We start from the raw sequence: 26,205 nt of genomic DNA, 5'->3' as shown, positions 1-26,205 counted from the left end.
TTTACCCAAATTTCCAACAAAAAAAGCCAGAAGTAAAAACTAAAATTGCTATGTGCACTAAAACACACACAGTAATTGCAAAGTGATGTGTTTGCTGAGGAATTTGCAAAAAATATAGAATTAAAAAGTTAACATAAAACCAACAAAACTTTTTTTTCTATTTTGTTCCCAATATTCACCTGCTTTTCCACTAATTTAGATGTAAATACCTCATTTCAAAACGGCATAATGTGTTTAAGTATAGATCCTTTTTTCCAAATGAGCTTTAACCAAAAAGAAATAAGACACAACTTGACTTTGCAGACATACTACTGCTCTGTAAAGAACATTACACAAATGAAGTGCATTTAAAGTCTGTAGTAAATCTGCTTCAGTAAAAATATATATATTTGAACTTCTGAACTTCCAACGCCTTATGGTCACCCGAGTGGCTGCATAAATTAAAATGGCAAATAAGAAAACTGAATTAATCCTAACTTATCCAGAATCTCTGAAAAAATATTGTTGGATAAATAAATCAACACTATCAAGTGGATATGGCTTTACTTTTAAGAAGGCAACTGAGCAGATGTCATTTCAACAATAAACAGCAGATGAGCCAAGTGGAGTTTAAGGTGCCCTCTACATTTATTGGCATCAATGATAAAAATCTGTACAAAGCATAAAAATAAATTCTGTTTTTATTGTAGCTCCACAATCTGAAAATTATATTTTAGAAAAATCCAATTTTGAAATTGTGAACTTGTATTCACAAGCAGAAAAAAATCCAAATAATTTTGTTTTGGTGCCACATTTCCTGGTATCTCAACAGTTAATCCTAGCAGTAAATTGCTTCTTTTGCCAATAGGAAAGCAGAGTATTCTCTGATACCATCTCAGAATATCTGAGCATTCAGAGTGAATGCTCAAATATAGCATTTATAGGAATATAGACCTTTACATTTTGCACAAGGCTTCAGGTCTGAGATGTCTGTAGAAGAATGATGCTTTTGTTTCGACTGAACCACTTTTCTGTTAATGCGGCCATGTGTTTTGATTCATCATTCTGCTGAAAGACCTGATGACCACTCATATCCAGCTTTCTAGCAGAAACCATTGGATTTTTATTTAACATCTCCTGGAATGTGAAAGATTTTGTGATACTGTGTGCAATAACAAGGTTCCCAGGACAAAAAGATTCAACCCAAATCACAGATCCTCCAAACTTAAAAGTGGGCATGAGGAACTTATTTACAAAGCCTTCCATTTCTTCATGTGTGCCCCACCAGGAGTTTGTTGCTTAAAAGTTCAATATTTGACTGAAGAACACTGTTCAGTTAAAGTCCCAATATTTTAGCTTACTCCACAGATTCCAATTAGTGAATGTGAAACAAAAAAACTTTCCTGGCATGGCTCCTAAAAAAACAACAACAAAAAAAACAAAAACAGTTAGCATGTAGATATTATCAAACTGCTGCTGTGGATACTTGACAACTCCAAGGTGCTTTTAATTTGCTATTCTTCTCTAAGAGTGAGTTTAGAGGGTGTCTTTCGTTCTACCTAGACCTTCCTTCTCGTCATGACAAACTTAGGACAAAACTGAGATTATGCTGCAAATGTTTTTAAAGCTTTTCACAAATCTTGAGCATTGATGTTAATAAGTGTGAGGGAAACTGGTGTCATTACCTGTATTTTAATTGCTGAAGATACCACACAAAAGGCCAGTGCTTGAGGAAGCTCTCCTCTGCTTTTCAGATTATTCTCTTCTTGCAGATATAATACTTAGAGCAGCAGATAAGGCAAAAGGCCATCAGATACGTTTCACTAATACCTCTGCGTGTCAATAGTCACTTCAGTCCAGCCTTTATTTGAGGAGACCTTGGTAGAGTAGCTGGGAGTGACTGGAGTCTCTGTCATTCTCCAGACATAAGAGCAGGTCCCGGAGGTTAACTCTGGTGATGCGCTGGCGCATAAACTGTCTGGAGCCCTGTCCACTGGAGCCTCCAGGCTGGGAGGATCCCAACCCTGAACCCTGCAGGTTGGTAGGAAGGAATCATTTAACTGTTCTGTCAACATCATTTTTGTCGAAAGGTTTAAAAATCCTTACCTCTGCACTCGCACTTAAAGGGGAGTCTGTTCTCCGTTTTTTCCTCGGGCCGATTGCTGCCAACGCTGTTAGGTTGGCTTCTCTCTGCCTGATCTGAGCCAACTCCAGCTGCTGCATCTGGAATACACACAACAGCAACATATGGATTAATCTCATTCATCATAATAATATAGAAAATAGCTGCATACTCCCTCTTCTCTGCATATAATTACCTCTTTGGCCTTCTGTTTCAGTCTGAGCTGTTCTGGGTCTTCTTGCCGTGACCTAGACTGCAGCAATGCAGAGGAGATTTTTAATATTTCAGGTTGAATCTGATCAGTTTATTAAATCCCGTGTTTATTCATTCCCTCATTAAAATATCTGCTAGCTAGTAGCAGAGAAACTAACATTAATGGTAAAGATCACACATTCACACTGTCTATGCAATTATAACAGAGTAATTCTTCCTGTCAGGTATTCTGTGTCCTTGTTAAAGTAATGATAGGCCATTCTAGGTCAACAAACCACCTAAGATCCATCTATACAGAGGAGAGCAGATCCACTTTTTTTAATACTTCAATACTTATTGAGCAGCAGCTTAAATAAATCTCTTCTTACATAAAGCTGTAAATGTATAACACCTACTTTTATTCATTTCCCAATCCCTAAAATAATTGAGATTACAATAAATAAATAATAATCAAACTTCAAACTGTTGAACCACCATAAAATTGTCTGTTTCTACCTTGGCAGCCTTCAGCAGGATCTCTCTCTCTTGCTCCTCCTTCCTTTGCTTCTCCATCTGATCCAGCTGCTCAAAGAATTTGAGCTGAGCTCGCACGTCACTGACCTGCTCACACCGCTCGTCCTCCTGACCATTTTTATCAAGTTAGATGTTTGAGAGACAGACAGAAATAAAGTTATGAAACCAGAATAAACTATAGTTCACAAAGCTAACTCTCGAGTGACTGAGACACATCCTTACCTTAAAATTTAAATTCTTCAGTTGTGCCACTTGTGAAGCGTTTTCCAACAGGTTCTGCAGTCGCTGTTGTGTAGCATGGGAAATGTAGTTGATCACATCTGTGCCCAATTCACTGACACCAAACTTCTTACCTGAAACAGAAGTGAGTTTGGAATGAAGAATGAACGAGAGTTTACTTTGTCTCAAAAGTAAACCACTGACCAATCTGCAGAACTATCCGGGTGAGAGAGGAGATGGAGAGGAAAGCCTCATCCTTACAAGACCGAGTCACGATGCCAACAAGTTCAGAGCTGCTGGCCATGATGCGGGCATTCTCCTCGGATAAGTTGACCCCTGCCATGGAAGCCACGTCGTTGATATCATCATCATCTCTGCAGGAACGAAGTAGAAAAAGGAAGACACAAAACCCAACATAGGTTATTTTTATACTTTCATTTTTTTTAAGCAAAATGTTATTTTAGAATGCTTTGCATAATTATTCATAGTCCAGATTAGCACATCAAAACCTTATCGCAAATGTATTTTACTTGTGTAAATACAAGTAAAATAAGTAAAAGTTTGTGTTGTATGTTATGGAACAACACAAACAGCACATAATTATGAAGAGGAAAACAAAAACCGGAACAGCTTCTTTCACACAGCTGTCACGCTTTTGACCGCCTCCTGACATAAAACATAAACTATAAGGACTGTACTTCCCTACCCTCTCATACAACAAGAACACATGGACTATCCTCACACACACACACATCACGGACTGTTTTCTTCACACACACATACATACAACCTGTAAATTTTATCTGCCATTATTTATCTATAATCCATTCCCTAACATTCTTATATATTCTGTATAATCTGTATAATCTGTGCATATAGCTCCCATATTTATATTTATACACAATATCTATATCTCTTGCTATAACCCCTCATGGTCCATACATACATAGTCTTGTACATCTGTAAATAAATATTATATCTTGTAGAGCACTTCTGGATAGATGCAAACTACATCTCGTTGCTTGTACTTGTGACAGTGCAATGACAATAAAGTTGAATTCTATTCTATTCTAAAAAAAAAAAGAAAAAAAAAAAGATGGACTTTCAATTTTTGTGCAAATGGAAATCTAAACGGTTAAGCAGTAGCGCTCCCAAACAAGAACCAGGTGGGCACACACAAATGACATTGCCCCAAAATGCAAATGGTCACATAGTGATGGAACTAATTAATGTACATCACCATTGCAATATTTACCAGTACTATCCCCATTCTAATACCATGCAGCCAGTGATGTCTTGATTCAAGTCCCAAATAACAACATGAAAATGCCATAATATTTTTTTTATTTTAGTCTTAAACAACTCATTTGACCATTATGGAATTTAATCAGAGTAATAATTTCCAATTAAGATATTACTTTAAAAGATGCTTAATGTACTGGAACAGCCAGCAAGAGATGGAAGAAAATTTTAAAAACATCGTAAAATAAGTTAGATTGTGGCCGGCGACCGTCTCCCTCATTAAAATCAAAAATTAATTTACAATGCACCAGTGTCTGCATTTACAGTCTTAAAGAAAGTGTTTTAACATTTTGAAAGGAGTTCTGCTGAATAGCAGTCTACTTGTTGTTTGGGAGATGCCACCTGCAGCTTTTTTTCTTCCTTCCTTTTTTCAATTTAACACACACCTCTGATTGTGCTGGAAGAGAGCACAACTTCACATTCATTACCTCCTTTTCTGTCATCATATGATGCAGGAAAGAAAGCAGGTAAACACTGCCGACACAGCAAGCTTATTGGAGCAACGGGGGGAGGAAATATTGTCAAATGGGGGACGGTGCGCAGTAACGCAACTTGGTAAGGTTCCATCGTTCTGCACCAGTCATTTTTTCTTCATATCAGATTTTCTGCTTGGTGTAAGAGTAAAAAGGTTCAAGTCAAAGTGAAGTCAAGAATCTTTGGTAGGAAAGTTTAAGTAAAAAGTATTTTATGATAATCTAGAGTCAAGTCTAAAGTTATTAAATTTGTGACTCAAGGCTCAATCAATTCTAAATCACATGACTCAATTCTACACCTCACACCTACATTCTAATATGTCAAACGGGATTGCAAATACTAAAGTAAAAAAGAGCATCATAGTAAGATAAAGACACTAATTAAACAAGCAACAGTTTACCATCTGATCATTAACCTTCAAAGATGTGCAGTTAAAAAAGGTATTGTAAACAGATCTGGGATAATTTTTACATGTTTAAGAGCCACATACTTGAAAGTCCCCCCTCCTGCTTCCTTTAGCTTGTTCCTCTGAGCATCGACGAGGGATGCCTGGTTGAGTAGTTGAACTCCTCTGGTCCCTGGAGCCACATTTTGCTTCACCACAGAACCTAAAATGTATAAATTGGGACAGAAGTTCACTTTGTGGCGTCGCTTACTAAAACAGGATAAAACACAGCAGCTAGTAAAATGGTTTGAATAAATGAATTCCAAAATGTTTCCTGTATCCCACAATTGCACAAAGAAACCACAAGATGGCAGCGATACCACAATCTGAAAAAGTTTAGACTTTGCAGCAAGATGTATTTATTTTGTGAATATTTTATTAACCAAACTGTTCAAGATTAATACTACAACTCTGCCTTAATAGCAACAACTTTTAACAGTGCTATTAAAACCCAATCTTACAGAAATGTATCAAACATCTCCAGTGCGAAGCGCTGCTGAACTCGCACCTTGTGGAGTGTGTCTGACCATCTGTGGTTGACCCACAATGATGCGGCTGGGAGCTGCTCCTCTGATCGTTACCAAAGGAGACTGAGCCAGGGTCACCTGTGGCCTCACCTGCTGCTGGGCCACAACCTGCACACAATTACACACAAAATATTCAATAAATGAATATACAATAACAAAAAGTGGATCTTATGTAGAATTTTTTTTTTTTTTTTTAAAACATGCCAACTGCAACATTCAAAGCTCACAGAAGCAGCTTCATTACCAGTCCAGGTTTACTGTTGGCTTTCTGAGAGAGGGTGATGACTGTGGCCTTGGTCGTGGTAGAGCCTGTGGCCGCGCTGACTGCAGGCGAAAGAGAAGGACGCAGAACCACAGCGCCAAGGGCTGGAGAGGTTGCTGCAGCTGGCTGACTGCTTGGCTGGGACAGCAAGCTTTGATGGATGAAGGCCTCAGGATCTGGGGTCATTTGACGCAACGCCGGAAGACTTCTCTGTAGGCATTGAGAGGAAACAGAGAGCAAATGAAATCAATGGTTTTGGTATGAAACAATGACAGCTCATTAACATTCACCCAGATTGTGCATAATGCAATTTCACTTCTCTTTTCAAAGAAGCCAACTGCGTACCTGCTTCACAGACAGTCTCTCTTTCTAAATTATGTTAAAAGTACTTGTAGGAACACTAAGAAAATTAATTAACAAGCATTAGCATGTTTTTAAAATCTGCAATTCCTGTTCCATCATGTTGTATCATAGCAGAGACATCACACTGGACAATTGTCACATTTCAGTGAGACTTTAGCTAAGCATCAACATAAGATACTTTCTTATTCAGTCCTGCTGATTATTGAGGGCATCTGCAAGTGTGCTTCAGAATCCATAGTGTGTTTGTGTATGTAGCATCCAAAGCCTAATGAGCACATGCTTCTATGCATTATCAATAATTTAACTGTGATGCTGCTTTTTTGCACTTTTGAAGATGACCTGCTTGTTATTAGTTGACCCATGAAGAACACACATACACACATATCTGATTTCATTATTTTTCATAAACTGAGAGAGTAAAAAACAAAACACAATAATAGATAATATTATGGATGGCAATGTGATCTTATTCTTGTTTATCGGAATAGGGCACTTTCAGTCTGAGTTCTCTAATTTGAGATCAAATGTTGAGACTGAATTTAAGAAAAATCCAAGCATTTTCCAAGGACTGTCATTGATGTTACACGTAAATGTTTATTTTCATTCTTTACTAACTGTAATCTTGACATATTTAGGAGGAATCAGTAGATTTCTGCATCAATAACTGATGCCAACACTCAAGTAAAGTGCCATTTTGTGTATAGAGTTAAACTTTACATTGAGTCTGTCACAAAAAATTGGGGATTAAATAATAATTCAAGTACAGATGGATGTCATAAAACCAACATATTAGTACAGGTTTGTCTTTTAAAGTTTAGAGGTTTATCAAATACAAATCTCAACAGTGTTAATTGCAAATGGACTCAACTTGTATACTCTGACAACTCCTCAAAATCCAATGCAACCACTCGCTTTGAAAAGTGTCCTACTTTGTAAATAGAATCCACCTGTGTATATTTCAAGTTCAGTATAAATGCAGCTATTTAGAGAAGACCTGAGAGGTTTGTTAGATAACATTAACTAAGTTGTGGTAAAGCACTGTTCGGTTATAAATGATAACTTTGAATATCTCATTGTGCACTTTTAAAATATTTTTTGAGTTGCAAAATTAGAACACAAACTCCAAATAAATTGGGATTCTAATTTCAGAAGAAAGTTGGTTCTACAAAATACTGACCTAAGACACCTGAATACAATCGCAGACTAATTGCAGTTCAAGGAGGATAAATATTTTAATGAATAGTTATTTATTCTCATATATTCTATGTTTATTGCTGGGTAAAATTTGGAAAAACACTGTTTTATTGGGCAACAGAACTTCCTGCATAAAAGTGTGTCAACCTTTTTTCAACACCTCACCTTAAGAAAAGGTACAAGGTATGGCTGAGGAGAAGAATTAAGCTCCTTGTACAACCTGCTGGTGAAATCCTCAGGCTCTATCTTTCCTTCCTGTTACAATAAAGAAAAAGATGGTTAAGGAATATGTGATAAACAGATAGTAGAAAAGTTTGTTGTTCTGTAAAAATCACAGAACAACAAACTGTGCCAGAGAGAAGTACCAGCAAATTCCTAACAAGCTCCTTGACAGTGGCTGTAGTCTCAGATGACTGTTTTCCATTGGATGCTAACTTGATGAGTGTAGACAGAAAGTTTCCACACTTTTTCACATTCTCCAGTGTTTCCTAAAAAAAAAAAAAAAAAGAAAGAATATCTGAAATAAAACCAGAGTTCACAAAATAGACAAACAAAACTTTTCACTTCTTTCTTACAGCTGTGATGGTTGTTGGAGTGACGGGCACCCCAGTGACCCCAAGGGGCCCCACCCTCTGAGTTACTGCTGCAGTTGCCTGCACTGTGGTTGGCGTTCCAAGAGCTTGTCCCGTGGAAGTGGCATTTCCTCCAAGTATGATGGTATTCTGCACAAGAGATTACTTTTACAGGAAATGAAAAAAATTACAGTTCCTCACTCATCTTTTCAGTGCAAGTATGAAACAAGCACCCAGGAAACTAGTCATTAAAGATGTCAAACAAAAAGGCACTTTACATGGCAACCTCTCTATTCATAGAGAATGCAAACTAGCACTCATGCTGAAGTTAAGATAAAAATAAAATAATGTCACTCTTAAACAAATAAAAGTAAACAACTCAAACATCCTTGTAAAACTCTTTTTTGTAGATGAATAAACAAAACACAAAAAAGTAGATTACAATATAGCTTTTATTTCTCTGGTTTGGTTTACCTATGTTTACCTAGGTAAGTAAAAGGGAAAAAAAACAAAACAACTGGTGACTAATTCCCTCAGTGTCTTGGATGATCATTATTTTTAGTCACTATTATTAGCCATCCAGACAAGCTAATGCTTCTTGAGGAATTACTGAGTTGTCTGCATGACTTATTGGAACAAAGAACACACACATAGAAGATCACATTTATGCAACATCCTCAGGCTCAGTGAAACATTGGCTATTGTCAGTACCCCTGAAAATATTAGATTTTTTTGGAATTGTAACAAGATGTTTATGAATGGTACATTGACAAACTATTTTTATTATTAGAACTAGGTCAATTTGACACCTTGTATTAACTGTAACTACTACAATTAAATATCTCAGAATGCAGACTGACTGAGGTACCTGCAGAACAGGAGGTCTCTGGAGGGTGGTTGTGGTTGCTACTGTGGTTTGAACTGGGGAACCCTGTTTGATGATGGTCGTCGGGGTTACGGAGCGAGCCAGCAGAGGACCTCCTGGAGTCTGCAGAAGACAGACAGAGACACGTTTCCATTAGTTACCAATAGTAATGCATTAAAATCATTAATTTTATCTGTGTTATAAAATATTTTAGTTGGAGTGTTTTAAAGTTATTTAAACAAGAATAATGTACTATATTTCTAAGACAGATAAATGCAGTTGCATCCAGCTTGCAATGCAACTTTAAAATAAAAAGCTTGGATGCCATTTCAAACCCCATTTTTATTTTAAATAAAACAATATTTGACAGAATAAAACATTTTTAATGTATGAAAACTTTGAAATTAAGAACACTGGAAAACATTAATGGTTACAGTTATATGATATAACTAACTGTTGTCTTCACATATGTGCATGTTCTGTTCTTTCCACACGATCAAATATGCTGACCTCTGTCTTGATTACTGAAAATTGATAAGCTGGATCTCTGTTCGCTTTAGTCAAAAGACACAATGTCCACATTCTCCATAAAAAAGGTAGCCTTTTTGTCCCAAGACTAGAATAATCTTCTATTTCACAGCAGTCCATTCGGAATGTATTACACCTTCGAGAAGAGATCTGATTTTGTGAAATCTTTTTGTTTTAGTGTGCCTGTAATGTATTTTTAAGCTTGTTCACAGAACTTGGAAAAAAGTCACATTGATAAAGTTGATTGACTGATTAAAGTACTTTATCCTGTATCTTCTGAAGGTTCACAAATGGACTGTGATCAATAACAGTTGTTTAAAAGGGTTGTTTATAAGTCCATGTAGAAGAAACATTGTAACAGTATGATTACTTAAAAGTCTAACAATCACAATGGCAGGTTTTAGTCTTAATACTGGTGTTCAGACAGTGCTGTGGGTGTTTTAGAGTATTATATTTATATATTATGATCTGCTACTAAAACATTCCACTAAGTCTGTGTACACTTAATACATTGCATTAATCTTTTTGGTATGTACCTAGAATCAACTGCAAAACAACAAAACCAATATTTTGAAAAACACAATGAAAATTCAAAAATTTTGACATTTGACAGGTTGTATACTTTCAGCTTAACTTCTGTGTGGACATTTCAAAATCAGTGCAACGTATTCTACATTTAAATATTAACATTTGAAAATGACCCATTTATAGCACTGAATCTTTTCCAGAATAGTGGAAGAAAACACTTTGTATTGCTATCAAGCAATGTTTTATTGTCAAATGACATTTTTCTTCTTCCATTATAGTCTACATGCAACACAAACTTATTTATCCAAATGAGTATTGTTGAAAATCAGTTAAATTAATATCTATTCTTTAAAAAAAATCCATTTGTGTAAGATTTTACACAAAATCTGTTTTAAAGTTTGGGAAAATCTTCAAAAAGACTTCTATATTTCTCCATAATAAATAATAATAATAATAATAATAAAACTTAAGTGTATAAGTTTTCTTAATTTTTGTCAAATGTGATTCCTTCTAAAGTGAAATAGGCCACTGTCTTTATTGGCAGATATCCAGAAATGTACATTTCTTTTGTGTTTTACTGCAACACACATACAAGTCATATGTTCCCCGTGTGCGTGCGCTCATGCTTCTGGCACAAGAATACCTGAAGAGATGTGACCTGGACAGGTGGAGTGCTGGGGGGGGCTGCAGGTCGTGGCGTCGTTGCGCTTTGTGACTGTGCCTGAGCCTGCATCTGAGCCAAGGTCTGCTGGTGAATCATCAGCAGCTGCCCACTCTCACTGCGAACCAACACCATGCCTGAAAGGTTCAAATATTAAAAACAAACAAAAAAAAAAAATAAATCAAAGTCACAACCATGACAGAGGATAATAATCAAGATAAATGACCCATCAATAGTGATTTCTAATACATAAAAACATGAATTTATCAATAAACTGATCTGAGGGTAAAAAATTTTTTTTGAAAAACACATAATAGGCAAAACAATGATGAGAAATCAGACAGTGAGTGAAATCTGAAGATTTTCACATTAGCTATTTTCAGAATGAGTAAGGACTTTAAGAATAAAGCCAGGTGAGGGGGGCACACAATATCTTAGAGGTTACTTGAAAAGGAAACTAAAAGTACCAGTAAAAAAATAAGATACTTACGAGATATTCAGTAAATAGCTATTATTAAGGAACATAATGTAACTGTAGCAGACAAGCAAATATATGAGAATTAACAACGTAGCTAAGTGCTGCTTTGACAGGCCACACCAGTAATGAACTTAATCTACTTTGAAATTAGAACCTTCACCACTTGTGTCCGCTCTGTAGCCTCAGCTAGAATCAATAGCAGTTTCACCTTCGTTTAATACAAAATTTCATAAGATTTTCCTCATCCATGCAGGAAATGAAATCCCATTTGTTGAACAGTAAACAGAAAGCTCTTAAACATCGTACCTGCAGGGATTTGGATGTTTTGGATACTTGTAGCGTTTTGTTGAGGCTGAGTGAGTCGAGGAGCCAACACCTGTGGAGCAATGGTCCGTATTCCTCCTGGCGGAGCGGCACTGATCGTTGACGACAATGTAGTCCTCAAGTTTTGCAGAACAGTCGGATTCCTCATGGTCGCAGACAAAACACCCGAAGGCAGGACCTGAGCACCGGCTTGAGTTATATTTTTAGTGGGTTCAGTTTTGCAGGAAACACTACCGCTCCCTGATGACAAGACTGTATTTGGGCTTTCTGTACTTTGAGTCTCGTTAGCAGAAGTTTGCATAGGTGGCCTTACAAGCGCCACTGTGGGAACAGTTTTCTCAGCAGGCTGAGACGAACTCCCAGATGAGGTCGAAGTATTTTGTGCACTCGGATTAGTTCGAATAATAAAACCAGGAGAGGCAGAAGCGGGTCCATTCACAACAGCTGTCTGTGAGCTGTCTGACTGCCCGCTTCCGGGGATGTGACAGTTCATCACCGCGCCGTTTCCATCCAAAGCTGGAGCACCAGTCGCTTGTTGTTTGTCACCCCCAGCTGTTGCACCTGATGCTCCCGTAACTGCTCCGCTTGTTGTCAGTGAACCGAAGTGACTCTTCGCGGCAGTCGGGATTGTTTCAGCCGCCGATGTGATCCCAGCTGTCCCGTCCATGCTCTGACCGTGGGACCCCCGAACAATTACTGACACCTTCAGCAACTCCTACCGCTACCGCGGCGGAAACATAAGGCAGCAAGGGAAGTGTCGAGTAACTATCCAATTCGCATTAGTTTCAGTTAAGTGATAAGTCAAATGAAGTTGGCCACAGTTAAGTTAAACAACCTGACTAAAACTAGCTATTGTCGGCATATCAGGGAGTACAGATATCTTACCTGCTTTATATAGTCAAAATTTCATTTACTACCCTCAACATTGAAACTGCCGACTACAGATAAACTACAAAAATGATTTGTTGCCAATTGAAACCCAGACGTCAAGTTAGCGCAAATTGCTTTTCTTAACAGGGTATTAAAGGCTCTCACTACCTCACTTACTACTTTTTCGTCCACCGCTCTGTTGGAGAAAACATCAGCCAACAAATCGGACCCCGCCGCCATCTTTGCCTACCAACGCTAGTTCTTAAGACGCATGCGCAGACTAGATACCCCCCCTCCCATGACGTTACCTCGGTAGGCGTTGTGATTGGTTCGAGAAAGAAAATAAACTCTCGAAGGAAGATGGAGCTGTCAGTTTTACTAGGGAAAGGGAGATAAATAATACGCCGCCCTCTGATTTGCTTTCTCAGAAAAGGAAATCAACTTTTCCATCGCCGGGGATTTAAGAAAAGTGTTGAAGCAGTTTGAATAAATGTTTCTGACAACGTATGTCTCAAAATGGCTGCGTATGTGCTATTTTGTTAAGTATGCAACTCCGATTTCTGCTTCTTTTTATCTTTTTGATGTGATATTCTACTTATGTTATGCTTTTGTTTTTTCAAACACACCATAAGTGTCACTAACTCCTACTTATTTTGTATAATTTTACTTCCCCCAAAATCGGGTTTGAACATTGTGAATATAGATTAAATGCTTTGAATTTATCTATCATTGTTGAATGGCTTTGCCATCGATTAACAAAAAATACTCCTTCCACTCCACATTACGACCACTTCTACCCAGGCCATCCTTCGGGCAGAAGATGACCCTGTATTTGGTGTATTCCTGTAAAGCAATAGAGGAAGTGATCCCTAAAGGAATCACTTCACTACCGAAGTAGATTGACTTGAACAATCAGGTGAGTTAAACTTCAATCGGTGGGCGTGGTTCCAGCGCACCTGCAAATGCTTATAAATTGTTTCAGCAAAGTCTGAGCAGTGCAATGTCTTGTAAGACAGTAAAACAATTCAGAGCATTTGTTCTAACGATTATTCAGCCATGGCTTCTTCAAAGCCATACATTGGCTGTAGAATAGGGCTGCTTTCAAAGGCCCAAAATCGTTATGAGGGGATTTTATACACAATTGACAAAAATAATTCCACAGTTGTGCTGGCAAAAGGTGAGTCTAATTGATTCTGTGACGAGAGATATCTTTAATATTACTTAGAGGATTTGTTTAGATTGGGAAAATAACATTTCCTTTATGCACAGTAAAGTGTTTTGGAACTGAGGGGCGTCCTACTGAAAGACCAACATCCCCCAAAGACGATGTCTACGAGTACATAACTTTCCGTGGAAGTGACATCAAGGATATCACACTGTGTGAATCTCCGAGGTCTTATCATGGCCTACCCCCAGATCCAGCAATCATACAAGTAAAGTAGAAAAGAAGTGCATCACTCAAGCTCCTGTCATGATTGTGTGAATATTTATTTTTATGTCTTTTTCAGTCATCCAGTTCAAGCTCAGGCATATATTCAAGTCTTGGACTGTTTAGCCCTGTAAGAACGCCTGCTTATAATCACCTTGCTGCCAGCTCCTTTCTTAGCCAGCAGTATGCTGCTGCTCTTGGACTGGGCAAGTATTCTCACACAAATTTATATGAAGTAAACTAACCATAAAAGCCACCCTGGAGGTGTTTAAAATAGTGTTTTTTGGCTCCTTCAATTCAGGGCCTCTCCTTTCAGACCTGCATTTCAGACGGGGCCCCATGGTAGAGAAGGCTGTTCAAACCATCCAAGTAGAAAGACAGAGAAGAGGTTTGACTACTTCCCAGGAAGGGCAGTGGAATAGGAGGAGGCCCCCAAGGACCAGGAGAGTGAACTCCCAGCCCCAAAAGGACCCTACTACTAGTAATACTTGAGCTAAATGAAAACCATTAGTCTGAATCTATACATTATAACTAATATAATGCAACTAAAATAGTTTATTTAAACTATTTGTGCAGTTTAGACAAATGGAGATGTGTGGGTACATTTTTTTATTTTTTGTGTTAAAGGAAGTTCAGACTCTGGTGTGATTTCTAATCGACCAGAAGCACAGCAGCACAACACTGACCGTCCACTGGCCAGAAGAAGGCAAGGTAGGAAAATCAAGATCTGAAAGTAAAATTCTTATTATTAGGAACTCTAACTTTTCTTTTTTTTAAAATCTCCTTAGCACCTCGACATCAGAGCAGTGGTAGAGGACAGCTAATGGTGGCTAACATTCCATCGCCTATTCTCAAATTTGATACAGACTTTGACTTTGCTTCATCCAATGCACAGTTTATCAAAGAGGAGCTTGAGAGGGAGTTGCAGGAAAAAAGGAAACTAAAAGGTTTGTTTTCATCTGAAATTACTTGGCTGTTACAGTAGCTACTAAGGCACACTCACAATAGATTCATGCGTATCTGGACTTCTGCAACAGTTCTCTTGTGGTGTTGCTACATACAACTAGGGGACATGAATTGAAGTGCTGTCAAATATTTCAAAAGTAAATTTCTTTCTGATCAAAAACTGATGTCAAAACCAGATTATTTTGTACAAGTCCTCCTGAGGGGTTTGTCTAAAATAGTAAATTATTACTTTTTTTTAATGCAGATGAAGACATTAAGAAGGCAAAAGCAGAGATGCACACGTTGCTGGAGTATGAGGATTTTAGCCCGAAATGTTACTATGACAAAGCAAAGTCTTTTTTTGACAATGTCTCCTCTGATAACGGGCTTAGGTAATCCCTTCTCTTAAAATCCAACTTTTTTCCCCTTTATAAGTCTAAACTTGGGGTTTTCACTATTTGTATTTTTATTTCTTAAGTTTCAGATTAACATGGGCTGAGGAACGGAAGCGCAATTTGGAGACTTTTGGAGTCACTGGCCGGTTCATAAGGTCAAGGCTTAAGAGGTAGATTTATTGGACGCAGAGGACGAGGAGCTGCTCAGATTCTATCTTTAGACAGGATCCAGAGAGGACGTGTGTGAAGACCACAGAAAACTAAATCTGGATTTTTTTTTTTTTTTTGGTCCATTTCCTCATTGTTGAACTTAAATGCCAAACTATTTTTTTTTTCTTTAGGTTTTTGTTTTTTTGACTATGTACTAGAAGACAATTTATTTATATGGTTAATGTAATTTTGTTCTGATTGAGGCACTCAACATTTGAAGTGTTTAACTGATTTTTGTCTTAATTTGAGCACTCGTATAATTGTCAAATACTGTAAATATAAACATGAAGTTAAATCTGTATTCAAAATCTCGCCTTTCTGAAACAGACTCTTTCTCTCCTCAATTTTAATTTGCCCATGTTTGCACTTAGGCCTGCATGCATCTTGGAATTTGAAATGAGAAATTCCCTGAAGCGTTAATGTCCTCCAATTGGCTTCTGCTGGATGGTGAGGGCAGAGACCCAGACTTTCCTCTCAACAGTCACTTGGTTCAGTTCCTCTTGGGAAAGCCAGAGGTGTTCCCAGGACAGATTAAGAAATTTTGTTCTTCCAGCAGCTGCTAAATCTTCCTTTGGGTGGGATATGCCTGGAACAGCTTAATTTCAGTGAATCAACTATTCGACAAGACCTGGTGAGGAGTTTTTACAAACATGGCTTACAAAATCATGGGGCAAGTATGACTGATTTCCAGCAGTAGCTGATTCCCTACTATATTAAAGAGTTGAAGTGAAAAGCATATTGTGGGAGAAAACACATTAGCAACACAATTGACTACAAACTGAAGGCTTGTGGAGCAGTGCTGCTTAGTCCAGAGAATTTGCATGCTATGGAGTTTGTACCTGAGGCACAGACTTGAGCACAAACAGACTTATGGGTTACAACTGTTGGATTCATTTTGTCAATCTACGCCTGTACTACCATGTCAGAGGTGGGAAAACTAAAATGTTCAGTCTCCAAAGACCTTTTCAGGTAAATGTTCAGTTCTTTTAGAAAAATCTTCCTGTGAAGGAAGAGTAAAGTACCACAGAGGCAATGTTGCTTGAGGTCAATTTTGAGTAATTTGTAGTTTTTCAGCTGTATTTGGAGCATTCCCACAAAACAATCAGCTGACTTAATTACCATGTTTATCACTGTGCTTGATCAACAAATTTGCTTAACCTGAACCCCAAAAAAGGTTTGTGGGGTCTTATCAAGAGGAAGGTGCGGCAATAGACCATAACCACATAACTTCTGGTGCCACACACCAATGCAATAATTCATGAAAAATGAGTCCCAATAAAGTTTACAGTCTGAGATGACATTCTTTTACGTTCCCTGAGAAACTGGACTCTGGCTTTCCATTATATGTAAAAGGTTATCGATCTAAAAAAAAAAAACCTATACATTGAAATACATCACGGGTTGTCTATGTAGCTATACAGAAATTGAATGACTTTTTGAATTGAGTTATTTAAACCTGGTTTTTGAATTTGTTGCGACGCACTTTGAGGTTTCCGTCAAATCCCCTTTGACAACATAGATTTTCTGTTTTAAAAGAAAATGTCATTTGAAACAAATTACATTATTAGAACTCATTTCACACAAACCAATTAAGGCGCTGAAAACAACTTTAGTAATTGCTTCTCTGTCAGTCTGTGCCCTGAACAGCGCACGTAGCCCTCTGCTGCTTTATTTGCCTCATATATTCAAGGATACCCCATCTAGCGGCAGCCTATCCAGAGCCTGGGCTGTACTAACGGAGGGGACAGAGGGATGTCCCTCCGCACATAAACACTTTCTTCATGATGATATTATTTAAATTCAGACCATAAATGAAGCTTTGCGCAAAATCAGGTGTTTGTTTCCGTCCAGATACACGATGAGCTCTCCATTGTTTCTCCTATCATCACAACAATCATAGTTTTGCACTCCCACCCCCTCCTTTTTTTCCCCTCGTTGTACAGAAACTATGTAACCAAATAGAAGGCTGCGCTCTAGATAATAAATATTAGAATAAAAGGAGCGCTTTTGTGTCCCATATGTCAACATGTCTGTGGCGTTTTCATCGACGCGTCCCAGGAGTAAAGGGGAGGTGACACAGCAAACCATCCAAAAGGTAAAAATATATATATATATATAAAAAATAAAAACAAATCAAAACCAAAAATAAGAAAAACTCGGAGCGTCGCGTCATTTACAGCTAAATGTCGCTGTGGACGAGGGTGTGAGTGGTTGACCTCAGGGAAAGTATATAGCCTGAGGTGAATATCAAAGAAAGGGCAACTAGTAATGAAGGTGCGAACCAAACAAAGCCATCACGGTGAGGGTCGGTATAAGCGCTCTGCTCTGACTGGATACCTGCTTCCTTGATGCGATCTTTCTCACTCAAGCTGTCTGACCAGTGCAAATATTCAGCTTCAGTCATAAAAAGAAAAAGAAAAAAAAAGGAACGAATTTCTAGGGTTTGATAGAAATTTCCTAGTTGACGCTGCTATTAATGATTAAGTTCAGTGAAAAGTTGGCAAGTTATTAAAGATACATCAACATCAGTAAGCATAATTTCTGTTGCTGTTCATCCTTCCTGTAACAACCTGTAGTGTCACCCCCCCCCCCACATATATATATATATATATATATATATATATATATATATATATATATATATATATATATATTTATATATATGTATATATATATAAATATATATATATATATATATATATATATATATATATATATATATATATATATATATATCGATCATCTTTAGCTCTGTCTAGGTTAGGTTAGCACAGAGAAGCACTGAGCCGTCAGAAGCTACAATACAGTGGGTAATGGCAGGAGTAGCTCCTTCAATGGCTTTGTCCAAGAGAGATGGAAAGCAATTTAGCGTTCAATTTTCCAAGCACTTTAAATGCCAGATATAGATTGAGGTTGCTTTCTCTTTCCCACAGATGTTGGATGAAAATCATCATCTAATACAATGCATTATGGACTACCAAAGTAAAGGAAAGACAGCTGAGTGCACACAGTGAGTGACTTTTGTTGTTGTTGTAAATAGTCCAAAGTCCTACAAAGGTCATGTAAATTTCTGCAAAAATTTCCACCTTTCCAGGTATCAGCAGATTCTGCACATGAATCTTGTTTACTTGGCCACAATAGCTGATTCTAATCAGAACATGCAGTCACTTCTACCAGCTGTAAGTCTGCCTGTCATGTGGTTTCTAGGAGCATGCAACAGAGCTGATCAGTTAGTGCACCAATCCATGAGTCAAAACAGGCATGACAAAAAATAACAGCCAGTGGAATGAAGTGATGTTGTAATTCTGTTCATTTTAGCCTCCTAGTTCCAACATGTCCATGGATCATGGAAGAATGAGCCACAGTGGGGGACATGCTCCAAGCAACCTCAATGACAGCACTGGAACAGGAGTGACCGCCACATCCATGATGCAGAGTCAAATGAGCAATGGTTGGTGACAAGTGTGGATTTTATATTGGCATGTTCAGCCACAGATGTTGCAAACACACATACTGTTTTGTGTTTCATCTCTTTACCTGTTGTGTGCTTATCTAATGCTGACTGTGCTGCATGTAGCCACTTAATGTCTGCATCAATGCCTATTTTAATTACCCGATTGCTTGCTGACACCTTTAGGTTTATATTTAACTTATACATTTTTTTTTTTTTTTTGCAACAATCTGATTTCAGCTTTTCTTTTCAGTCTCTTAATCTTATTCTCATAATCAATCATTCATACTATTTTACACCCAGCCTGAGCTTTCCTTTAGGATGAATTGAACGTGGTACGCTGATTACCATACCATGATATCACATGAGAATGTGCAGTGGCCTCCTCTTATTGTGTCATTAGGCCCGAGCCATGCCCCCATGCAATCAGGTCACATGCAGTCGGCTATTCCATCTACCAGTATCTACAGTAGCTCGGCATCTGGCTACAGCCATGCTACGCCCTCCTCTCAGGGTAGCCTGGTCCAGGGCCCAAAGGCAGGTTATGGTTCCTCTTCTTCTTTCTCCTCCACGCCCTCATCTTCCTCCTCCCCTCGCAGCAACCTCAACATGCAGTCGAGTCAAGGTGAGCCAGGAATAATGAAGCTCAGTCGCTGATCCATAATTTAAAATATGTTTCTTAAAAGAAACATATACAGTATTTTGCCCCTGAAAACATTATTTCTACTTTGTTGTTTTTAATATAAAATGCATTTATTTCCTTTGGAATGTTTTTTTTCTCTTTTTACCATATGGCAAATGCCTTTCTCTTGGTCAACATACTTACTTACATAACTGCTGTGAGAACCTATGCTCCCTTCACATTCAGTTCATCACAGATCTTTCTCTGAAGGTTTGTGTATTTTTACTGGATTTCAGTTTACATGCTAATTCCCTGGCTTTATTTTCATTTATACCCCTGCACAAAGGAATCTCTTCAAAGAGATCCTGCCTTTTGCCCTTTTCCTGTGTCTGGCATGCAGTTAAAGTTCCTTTAAATTAGTTTAACCTTGCATTTCTACCAGTGTACGATCGTTAAATTGCCTTATGAATAGAACATTGTGAACCAACTTTTAATGTTCGAGATTGCTGCTTCACCGTCTTCCCAGTCTCCATGATGCACCAACAATCTGCTCCTCCACACCACTCCTCAGCCCACTCAGCAGGACAGTATCAGGGACAGCAGGCGATGGGCATGATGGGACAAGCCAGCCAAGGGAATAGCATGATGCCCCAGAGGCCCATAGGATCCTACCGCTCCTCTCAGCAAGGTAATAGGGTGGACATTACCATTGTAATTTGTGATTTTTTTTTTGTTACAGTGCTTTGCAGAAGAATTCACAACACCTGACCTCTTTCACATTTTGTATTTATACAGCCACAAATGTCAGTGTGTTTGGTCCTCTACAAAATAATCCTCATTAAACACAAACAGGTTTTTAGCTGCAGCATGACTGAATTTGTATGAATGCTTTTGCAATTTACTATAAATTTGTTTGTGTGAGAAGTACCGTCAGAGTGTAATGCCCAGCAAGCATTCAGCTGCTCCAATTTTGGATCGTAATCACTGCATGAGATTACAAATGTTAAAAATCATCTAAGAAATGAAAGGAATTTCCTCAAAATTGAGTAAAATCTATGAACAGGACTTTTTTTGGGAAGCAGTATAGTAGCAAAGGAAGAGATTAAGAAAATTTTTAGATCCCAGTTTTCATATTTTGAAATAGAGGTGTCTCACTTGTCTCACATTGGGTTCCTATCCCTCACTTTTCTGTGTCAGCATGTTTCTAATTCTAGCCCTGCTTCATCCTATAATTTCTTTTGAAGTTTGTGGATTAGCAGTAGTAAAAGGCATGGACTGAAAATTCCAAGGAAACATAGGTCATCCTCATAAACCCTGGCATGGTATTATCTTTGCATTGTGGTTTTAATTAAGCTTTGCAGCACTGAGCCTTTCCCTGTCTGGTACTGGGAAATTGCTAGATCTCTAATAAAACCAATGTTCTACAATTGTTGCTGGTAGTTCAGATTGGAATATATTTTTGTGGTATGGCTTGGTCTGACACGTCGTTTAATAAGGAAATTTTGCTCTGCATGCATATCTTTTTTGCTACATTCTTTCTTTGTTTTGATGATTTTCTAATAAGTGTCGGAATCTGGAGTTTCTGCACACCATCACCATATTATAATAAAATTTTTCCTCATAGCAGCCTTTTTGTAATTATTGTATTCTCCTCAAGAACTACAGTTATTGTAGAAAATGATTTTAACTGTTGTTTACAGTATCACTTTGGATGAGGGTATTAGTGAGTAGCCTCAGAGAAAGTGCAGCCTGAGGTGAATATCAAACAAATGGCAGAACTTAAATGTAAAATTTTATTTTACTATCTTATAAAAATAATTCTACAACTACACTAAAAATGCATATACAAGTACAAAAAGAATAATATGATTTTACCAACACTATTTTAGGGTTTGTTTTGGTGGGTTTTTGGTCCAAAAAATTGTAATTAAGGGTCGTGTCGCCTGTTTTACAGAATCTGTACAACACTACATGGGACAAGATGAACGCTACGGAGAGCAGTATGGACACACTCAGAGCTCCACCGAGCCCATAAACCAGCAGTATTACGCTGATGGTAAAAAAATCCCGTTCATTAACTTCATATACAGCTCTGAAACACATACCCCCCCTACTACAATTCATGCCATTCCCTTCCAGTACAGTTTCACAGACCTGAGTCAAATTTACAAATCAACTTTTGCGTTTTTGTAAATCAGCATGTCTGTGTCCATACTGACCCCTTCGGTGTGCCGAAATTTCAGCATTCAAGCATTGCTGTACATTGGAGTTGTAAATGGAGTACAAACTCCATGCAGTGTTTTTTTTTTTTTTTTTTTTGTGGGTTTCTGTTTAAAACAAGAAACCTTAGAAAATATCAAAGGCCAAAAGTGCCATAAATAATTTCTTGTTAGTTGGTTATAAATTATGTTATAACCAACTAATGATGTTTTAATTATATAACATCCACTTTAAAATACTTTCTGTATATCCATAAGTATAAAATTATAATAATTTATAAAACAAATGATTGAGTTATTAAATGTGGAAATCATTAGATAAAAATTGAGCTAATATGTCAAAAGAGTTAGTCCTGTCAAACTCTGTTGGCAGGAAAATGACTGATATATACTAGACCAATCTTCATTCATTTAATTTATTTAAAGCAGTTTTTTTACTACCAAACATATAAAATTACATGACAAATTATTAATTTGTTGGACTGTGGCACTTTTGCGCCTTGAAGGATTTTTTTTTTTTGCTTTTAATTTGTGACTGTATACATTCATTACGTGCTTCGGTTTATATAAGCAAGATAATTATTTTTTTGGGTGCTAGAAGCTTTGGTTTCAGTTGAGCGGATTTGGCATGTGCTGAGTCATGTTCCCTACAGGCCTTGGAGAATACTCTTATCAGCAGTCTTCATATGGTGAACAAGGCTATGACAGGTCGCTTGATGAGTCTTCTCAACATTACTATGAAGGAGGTAACTTCAAACAAACTGTTTAATTTGAAAGGTTATTGTTATTATTTGTATAAACTCATTGCAGTCACTTCCTTTATATGCATTAAAAGTAAGTTAGAATGAAAACTTACGATTAAATGCTGATAAGAGTTGCTGTTGGTGGATTTTCAGGTAACTCTCAGTACAATCAACAGCAGACCTTATATCAGCAGAGGTCTGGTCAGCAACAGCCTTTCAGCCAACAGCAGTACTCCTCTCAGCAGGGCTACAGTGGGCAGCCACAAGGATATGGTGAGAAATTCTCCAACAGTGTTAAGTCAAACACAAGTCCACAAAAGAAAAACTCTGCATGACTCTAATCTTTATTACAGGTCCCAGCCAGGGGGGATCATCCCAGTTTTCCCAGTATCAGCAGAGTCAGAGCCAACAGTATGGATCCTATCGCGCTTCCCAAGGCGGTTCCGGAGCACAAACTCAGAGACCGTACTCTTATGAACAGGTACAAAAGTAACAAAACATTAATCATTTACCATTACATTCCTTAAGCAATTTGGTCTCCTATCCAAATCTTTGAATCCAGCTGTTTCCCATCATTTCCATTTCCACAGCTGCTAAAACTCCTAGACTGCTTCTGCTAACATTTCTAGAATGGGTTGCTACCATTCAAATGTGGGACATGGATAGGAAACCCACTTTTATAATAAATGTTGTTATAAACTTTTGACTTCTACATTACAGAATATTCCACAGTCAAATGTTCCAACAAAGTGGAATTGATTAGAAAATTCAACCACAAAGTGGTAGGCTGCATAAACTCACAGTTTAGTGTGTGCTAAGACTCATATTGCTCAGGTGATGCCATCGTTACAATCAAGACCTGAGTCCAGCACTTCAGTGCATGGGTTTCCATGACATCAAAGCCTTACTTCATCACCAAGTGTAATTTAAACCATTGGATGGAGTGTTGTTAATAAACATGACAGAACTTCATGTTTCATGAAACTCACCTAGTTTTCTTCAAGATTAGATCCAAGTAAAATGGATTTTAAAGACACCAACAAACATACTTTGTTACTTTTATACTTTGAGTTCTAACAGAAAAAACACAACATAACACCCCCTAAAATACCAACATTTTCATGATTGTCTAATTTTCTTCCCAATTTCAGGGTCAGTATGGAAACTATTAGCAATAAAGCACCACGCTGTTTTGCTGTTCAAGGAACATCTGCCATTATTGGCTTCAACGATAATCTCCTCATCATACAGAAATGAAGATCTCTCTGCACCAGATTTATCTTTTTAGAAATCATCATTCTGACCAAGATTAAATCATTTCATAAATGTTTTGCTTTCCTCCATTCTACATTGATTTAACAAAGAGTCACGTAAGGGAAAGCAATTCTGTTTACGTACAAAATTGGAAGTTTTTCCAAGTTTTTCTGCCATTCTATTAGACATCTAAACAAGGAAGAAAATCGGTGTTAGAAATTTGTCTTTTTTTAATAATTCTCCCTTTAAGGAGCCAGGAGATTTTTCTCTTGGTACTTCTGAAGCATTTCAGTTTTACCTTAGGCACAGGGAAGGACTTCAAAAGGAAGGCCGTAAAAACAAAATTGAACCTTAAAAGAAACGTCCTTTTTATTGTTAAGGTGTGTGGGTTTTGTTTCAGGGGAAGGGAATTTAATTTTTATGAAAATGAGTTATTGTTTGAAATCAGGGCTTTGTCTGTGTTAGTCAAACTATGATGTGTTGCCTTGAGCTCTAAGATTATATGCATTCACTTTTTACACATATCTGAGACCCAATAAGTAGCTCACTGAAAAACACTGTATACTTGTCTAGAATGAGCTTCGTAGCTGTATTTTTAAAACCATATGTTAGTGGCATTACGCTGCTTACACATATTTTAGAGATGGACAGGGAAATTGGCTGTTAATCAGCTCAAACAGCCATGATTGATGACAGGACAGCCAGAAACTCAAAATTCCGACTTTTTATTTCATTAGTGAAAGCAACATACAAAAGTGTTACCAACTTGCTAAGACAAGCCTTTTTGTGATTGATTTTGCAAGGTGAAAAAGACCTATAGTTAACTTTTTCTAGGATTAGATGTTCAAAAATAAAATTGAGCCACACAAAAAAATGTTAGAAGTTTAAATAGTGTTTCCTAAGAGATGTCGAAATGTGATAAAAGTATGAACAACTTGAGGTCAATTAGCCAAACTAAAAAATCTCCCAGGGCTTTATAGACACCACTGTGGCAGTGAAGCATCTGGACCTGAAAATCCAGCCAATGAAAATCCCAACTTCTTCTTATTTTTTATTTCTTTCTTTTGCTTTCCCCAGGCTATGTTTCGTTGTTCATGATAGCTTCTTTAGGTATAAAAAACTTTTTGTCTCTTGCAAAAGCTGGATCAAGTTGGTTAAATATTTGCAGTTAAGTTTTCTGATTTATTTTTATCTCATGTCAGCCCCTTTGCCCCTTTTACCTCCACTCTGCCCACCCTCTCCACAAAGAGGTCTGGCACTCCACACTTTAAAAAGCCCTGCTTTAGAATATACACATGATGTGCTAACCTTTATCCTAACCCTAACACATAGAGACAACTTTTTTAGTAATCTTACTTAGCCAGTCTTTCCATACTAATTTCTGATATATAATGCTAAAGACAGTCTAAATTGCCATTACTCTAATCAAATTGTTTTTGTTTTTTAAAGTATTAGTAAAGTTGAACATTGCCTCTACTCTTACTTCTACATTTACTTCTTAAAACAGAAGCCCACCAATTTAGTGTTGAATGCTTTTATTGTGTTATATTCTATTACAATTCTTAAATAGAAATCATAATTGGTTAAAACTGGGATCTGAACGTCAATTTTTTTACAAAAACCTCAGTCCATTAGCCAAGTTTCAGATTGATTAATCTCTAGCTGTATGCAAAGTTAAGAGGATGCCATTCAGTACTTGGGTTGCTGCTTTGTCTGCATTTTATTTTGTAGCTACAGTCAACATATAATGTAATTTCTGTAACATAGTTTGTTTCTGGTTCGCAAGTGATCTTCAAAAAGCCAAAGTAATCCAGAAACTGAGCAGTGTCATGTCCTGCATATATTGCTTCAGTAAGTGCAATACATTCAGTTGTGTTTTACAAGGTTGTAATGTCTAATTTATTATTCCTTTGACTTTTACTTGATGCAAAGTAAAGTTGACTTTGCTTATTTATGTCCTGACCAATTATGTGGTACAACTGGTGTGGTATTTGATAACATTTTGCATAATATGTGTGCTCCATCCATCCATCCATCCATCCATCCATCCATCCATCCATCCATCCATCCATCCATCCATCCATCCATCCATCCATCCATCCATCCATCCATCCATCCATCCATCCATCCATCCGAATGCATAATGATTGTTACTAATTTATTTTTCATAAAACATGAAGAAGAAGAAGAACAACAACAAGAAACACATCAAACTTTTGTTTTCCTAAATGTGATTAGTAATATCTAAAGATTATTGGTGTGGTCCTGTTAAAACTTAGTTTACCTCAGATGGCAGAATAACAGAACAGTTGCAGTTGTTTTGCAGTACCTGTTAAGAAGCTGACAATCGAACAGTCAATGAACCATTCAACTCTGACAATCATGGCTCTGCTGTGCTGTAATGGATTGGTATCTGTTTTTCATATTACTGTGAATGGAGTTTTTGGTACGTTTTATTTCCCCAATTCTGTGTTGTGTCTTCACTTCTAAGTGTAAAC

At 37.4% G+C, this 26,205-nt stretch overlaps 3 protein-coding genes across 7 annotated transcripts; 2 read left to right on the top strand and 1 right to left on the bottom strand.

Moving 5' to 3' along the window:
• Window positions 1–603: 603 nt before the first annotated feature.
• On the bottom strand, window positions 604–12,688 carry LOC114136504 (transcription initiation factor TFIID subunit 4). Of its 2 annotated transcripts, none has more exons than XM_028004547.1 (16): window positions 12,608–12,688; window positions 11,552–12,290; window positions 10,750–10,904; window positions 9,054–9,173; window positions 8,189–8,335; window positions 7,979–8,101; window positions 7,779–7,868; window positions 6,039–6,266; window positions 5,776–5,902; window positions 5,313–5,430; window positions 3,251–3,420; window positions 3,050–3,180; window positions 2,810–2,935; window positions 2,298–2,354; window positions 2,086–2,202; window positions 604–2,010 (listed from the first exon to the last, which is right to left on the bottom strand). In XM_028004547.1, exons 2-16 carry the CDS (start codon window positions 12,234–12,236, stop codon window positions 1,843–1,845), a joined length of 2,562 nt encoding a protein of 853 aa, XP_027860348.1. In that variant the 5' UTR covers window positions 12,237–12,290; window positions 12,608–12,688; the 3' UTR covers window positions 604–1,842. The 2 variants fall into 2 exon arrangements, with proteins under 2 accessions (XP_027860348.1, XP_027860427.1); XM_028004626.1 differs by having other exon boundaries at window positions 12,617–12,684.
• Window positions 12,689–12,798: 110 nt separating this feature from the next.
• Window positions 12,799–15,726, top strand: lsm14b (LSM family member 14B). 2 transcript variants are annotated; one of them, XM_028004828.1, is made up of 8 exons: window positions 12,799–13,616; window positions 13,709–13,872; window positions 13,948–14,074; window positions 14,185–14,349; window positions 14,496–14,579; window positions 14,657–14,815; window positions 15,079–15,205; window positions 15,292–15,726. In XM_028004828.1, exons 1-8 carry the CDS (start codon window positions 13,496–13,498, stop codon window positions 15,380–15,382), a joined length of 1,038 nt encoding a protein of 345 aa, XP_027860629.1. In that variant the 5' UTR covers window positions 12,799–13,495; the 3' UTR covers window positions 15,383–15,726. The 2 variants fall into 2 exon arrangements, with proteins under 2 accessions (XP_027860629.1, XP_027860553.1); XM_028004752.1 differs by having other exon boundaries at window positions 14,170–14,349.
• A 1,548-nt stretch (window positions 15,727–17,274) lies between these two features.
• LOC114149498 (calcium-responsive transactivator) lies at window positions 17,275–25,792 on the top strand. 3 transcript variants are annotated; one of them, XM_028025428.1, is made up of 11 exons: window positions 17,275–17,513; window positions 18,352–18,428; window positions 18,513–18,597; window positions 18,737–18,869; window positions 19,273–19,494; window positions 20,018–20,179; window positions 21,446–21,547; window positions 22,364–22,456; window positions 22,607–22,726; window positions 22,807–22,934; window positions 23,605–25,792. In XM_028025428.1, exons 1-11 carry the CDS (start codon window positions 17,445–17,447, stop codon window positions 23,623–23,625), a joined length of 1,212 nt encoding a protein of 403 aa, XP_027881229.1. In that variant the 5' UTR covers window positions 17,275–17,444; the 3' UTR covers window positions 23,626–25,792. The 3 variants fall into 3 exon arrangements, with proteins under 3 accessions (XP_027881229.1, XP_027881236.1, XP_027881245.1); XM_028025435.1 differs by lacking the exon at window positions 21,446–21,547 and having other exon boundaries at window positions 17,282–17,513; XM_028025444.1 differs by lacking the exon at window positions 19,273–19,494 and having other exon boundaries at window positions 17,340–17,513.
• Window positions 25,793–26,205: the final 413 nt, after the last annotated feature.

This window comes from Xiphophorus couchianus, chromosome 1, assembly GCF_001444195.1.
Source record: "Xiphophorus couchianus chromosome 1, X_couchianus-1.0, whole genome shotgun sequence".
NCBI classification, from domain to species: domain Eukaryota; kingdom Metazoa; phylum Chordata; class Actinopteri; order Cyprinodontiformes; family Poeciliidae; genus Xiphophorus; species Xiphophorus couchianus.
This window is presented reverse-complemented; position numbering and strand designations above follow the sequence as displayed.

Coding starts and splice junctions, on each gene's coding strand:
- LOC114136504 (XM_028004547.1), bottom strand. CDS start 12,236: ATGGACGGGACAGCTGGGATCACATCGGCGGCTGAAACAATCCCGACT. Junction 2,936..3,049: donor TGAAGAATTTAAATTTTAAG/GTAAGGATGTGT, acceptor AAAAATGGTCAG/GAGGACGAGCGGTGTGAGCA. Junction 2,011..2,085: donor CTTTAAGTGCGAGTGCAGAG/GTAAGGATTTTT, acceptor ACCAACCTGCAG/GGTTCAGGGTTGGGATCCTC.
- lsm14b (XM_028004752.1), top strand. CDS start 13,496: ATGGCTTCTTCAAAGCCATACATTGGCTGTAGAATAGGGCTGCTTTCA. Junction 14,075..14,169: donor TGCTGCTGCTCTTGGACTGG/GCAAGTATTCTC, acceptor CCTTCAATTCAG/GGCCTCTCCTTTCAGACCTG. Junction 14,350..14,495: donor CCAAAAGGACCCTACTACTA/GTAATACTTGAG, acceptor TTTGTGTTAAAG/GAAGTTCAGACTCTGGTGTG.
- LOC114149498 (XM_028025428.1), top strand. CDS start 17,445: ATGTCTGTGGCGTTTTCATCGACGCGTCCCAGGAGTAAAGGGGAGGTG. Junction 18,429..18,512: donor AAGACAGCTGAGTGCACACA/GTGAGTGACTTT, acceptor CCACCTTTCCAG/GTATCAGCAGATTCTGCACA. Junction 21,548..22,363: donor CCAGCAGTATTACGCTGATG/GTAAAAAAATCC, acceptor TGTTCCCTACAG/GCCTTGGAGAATACTCTTAT.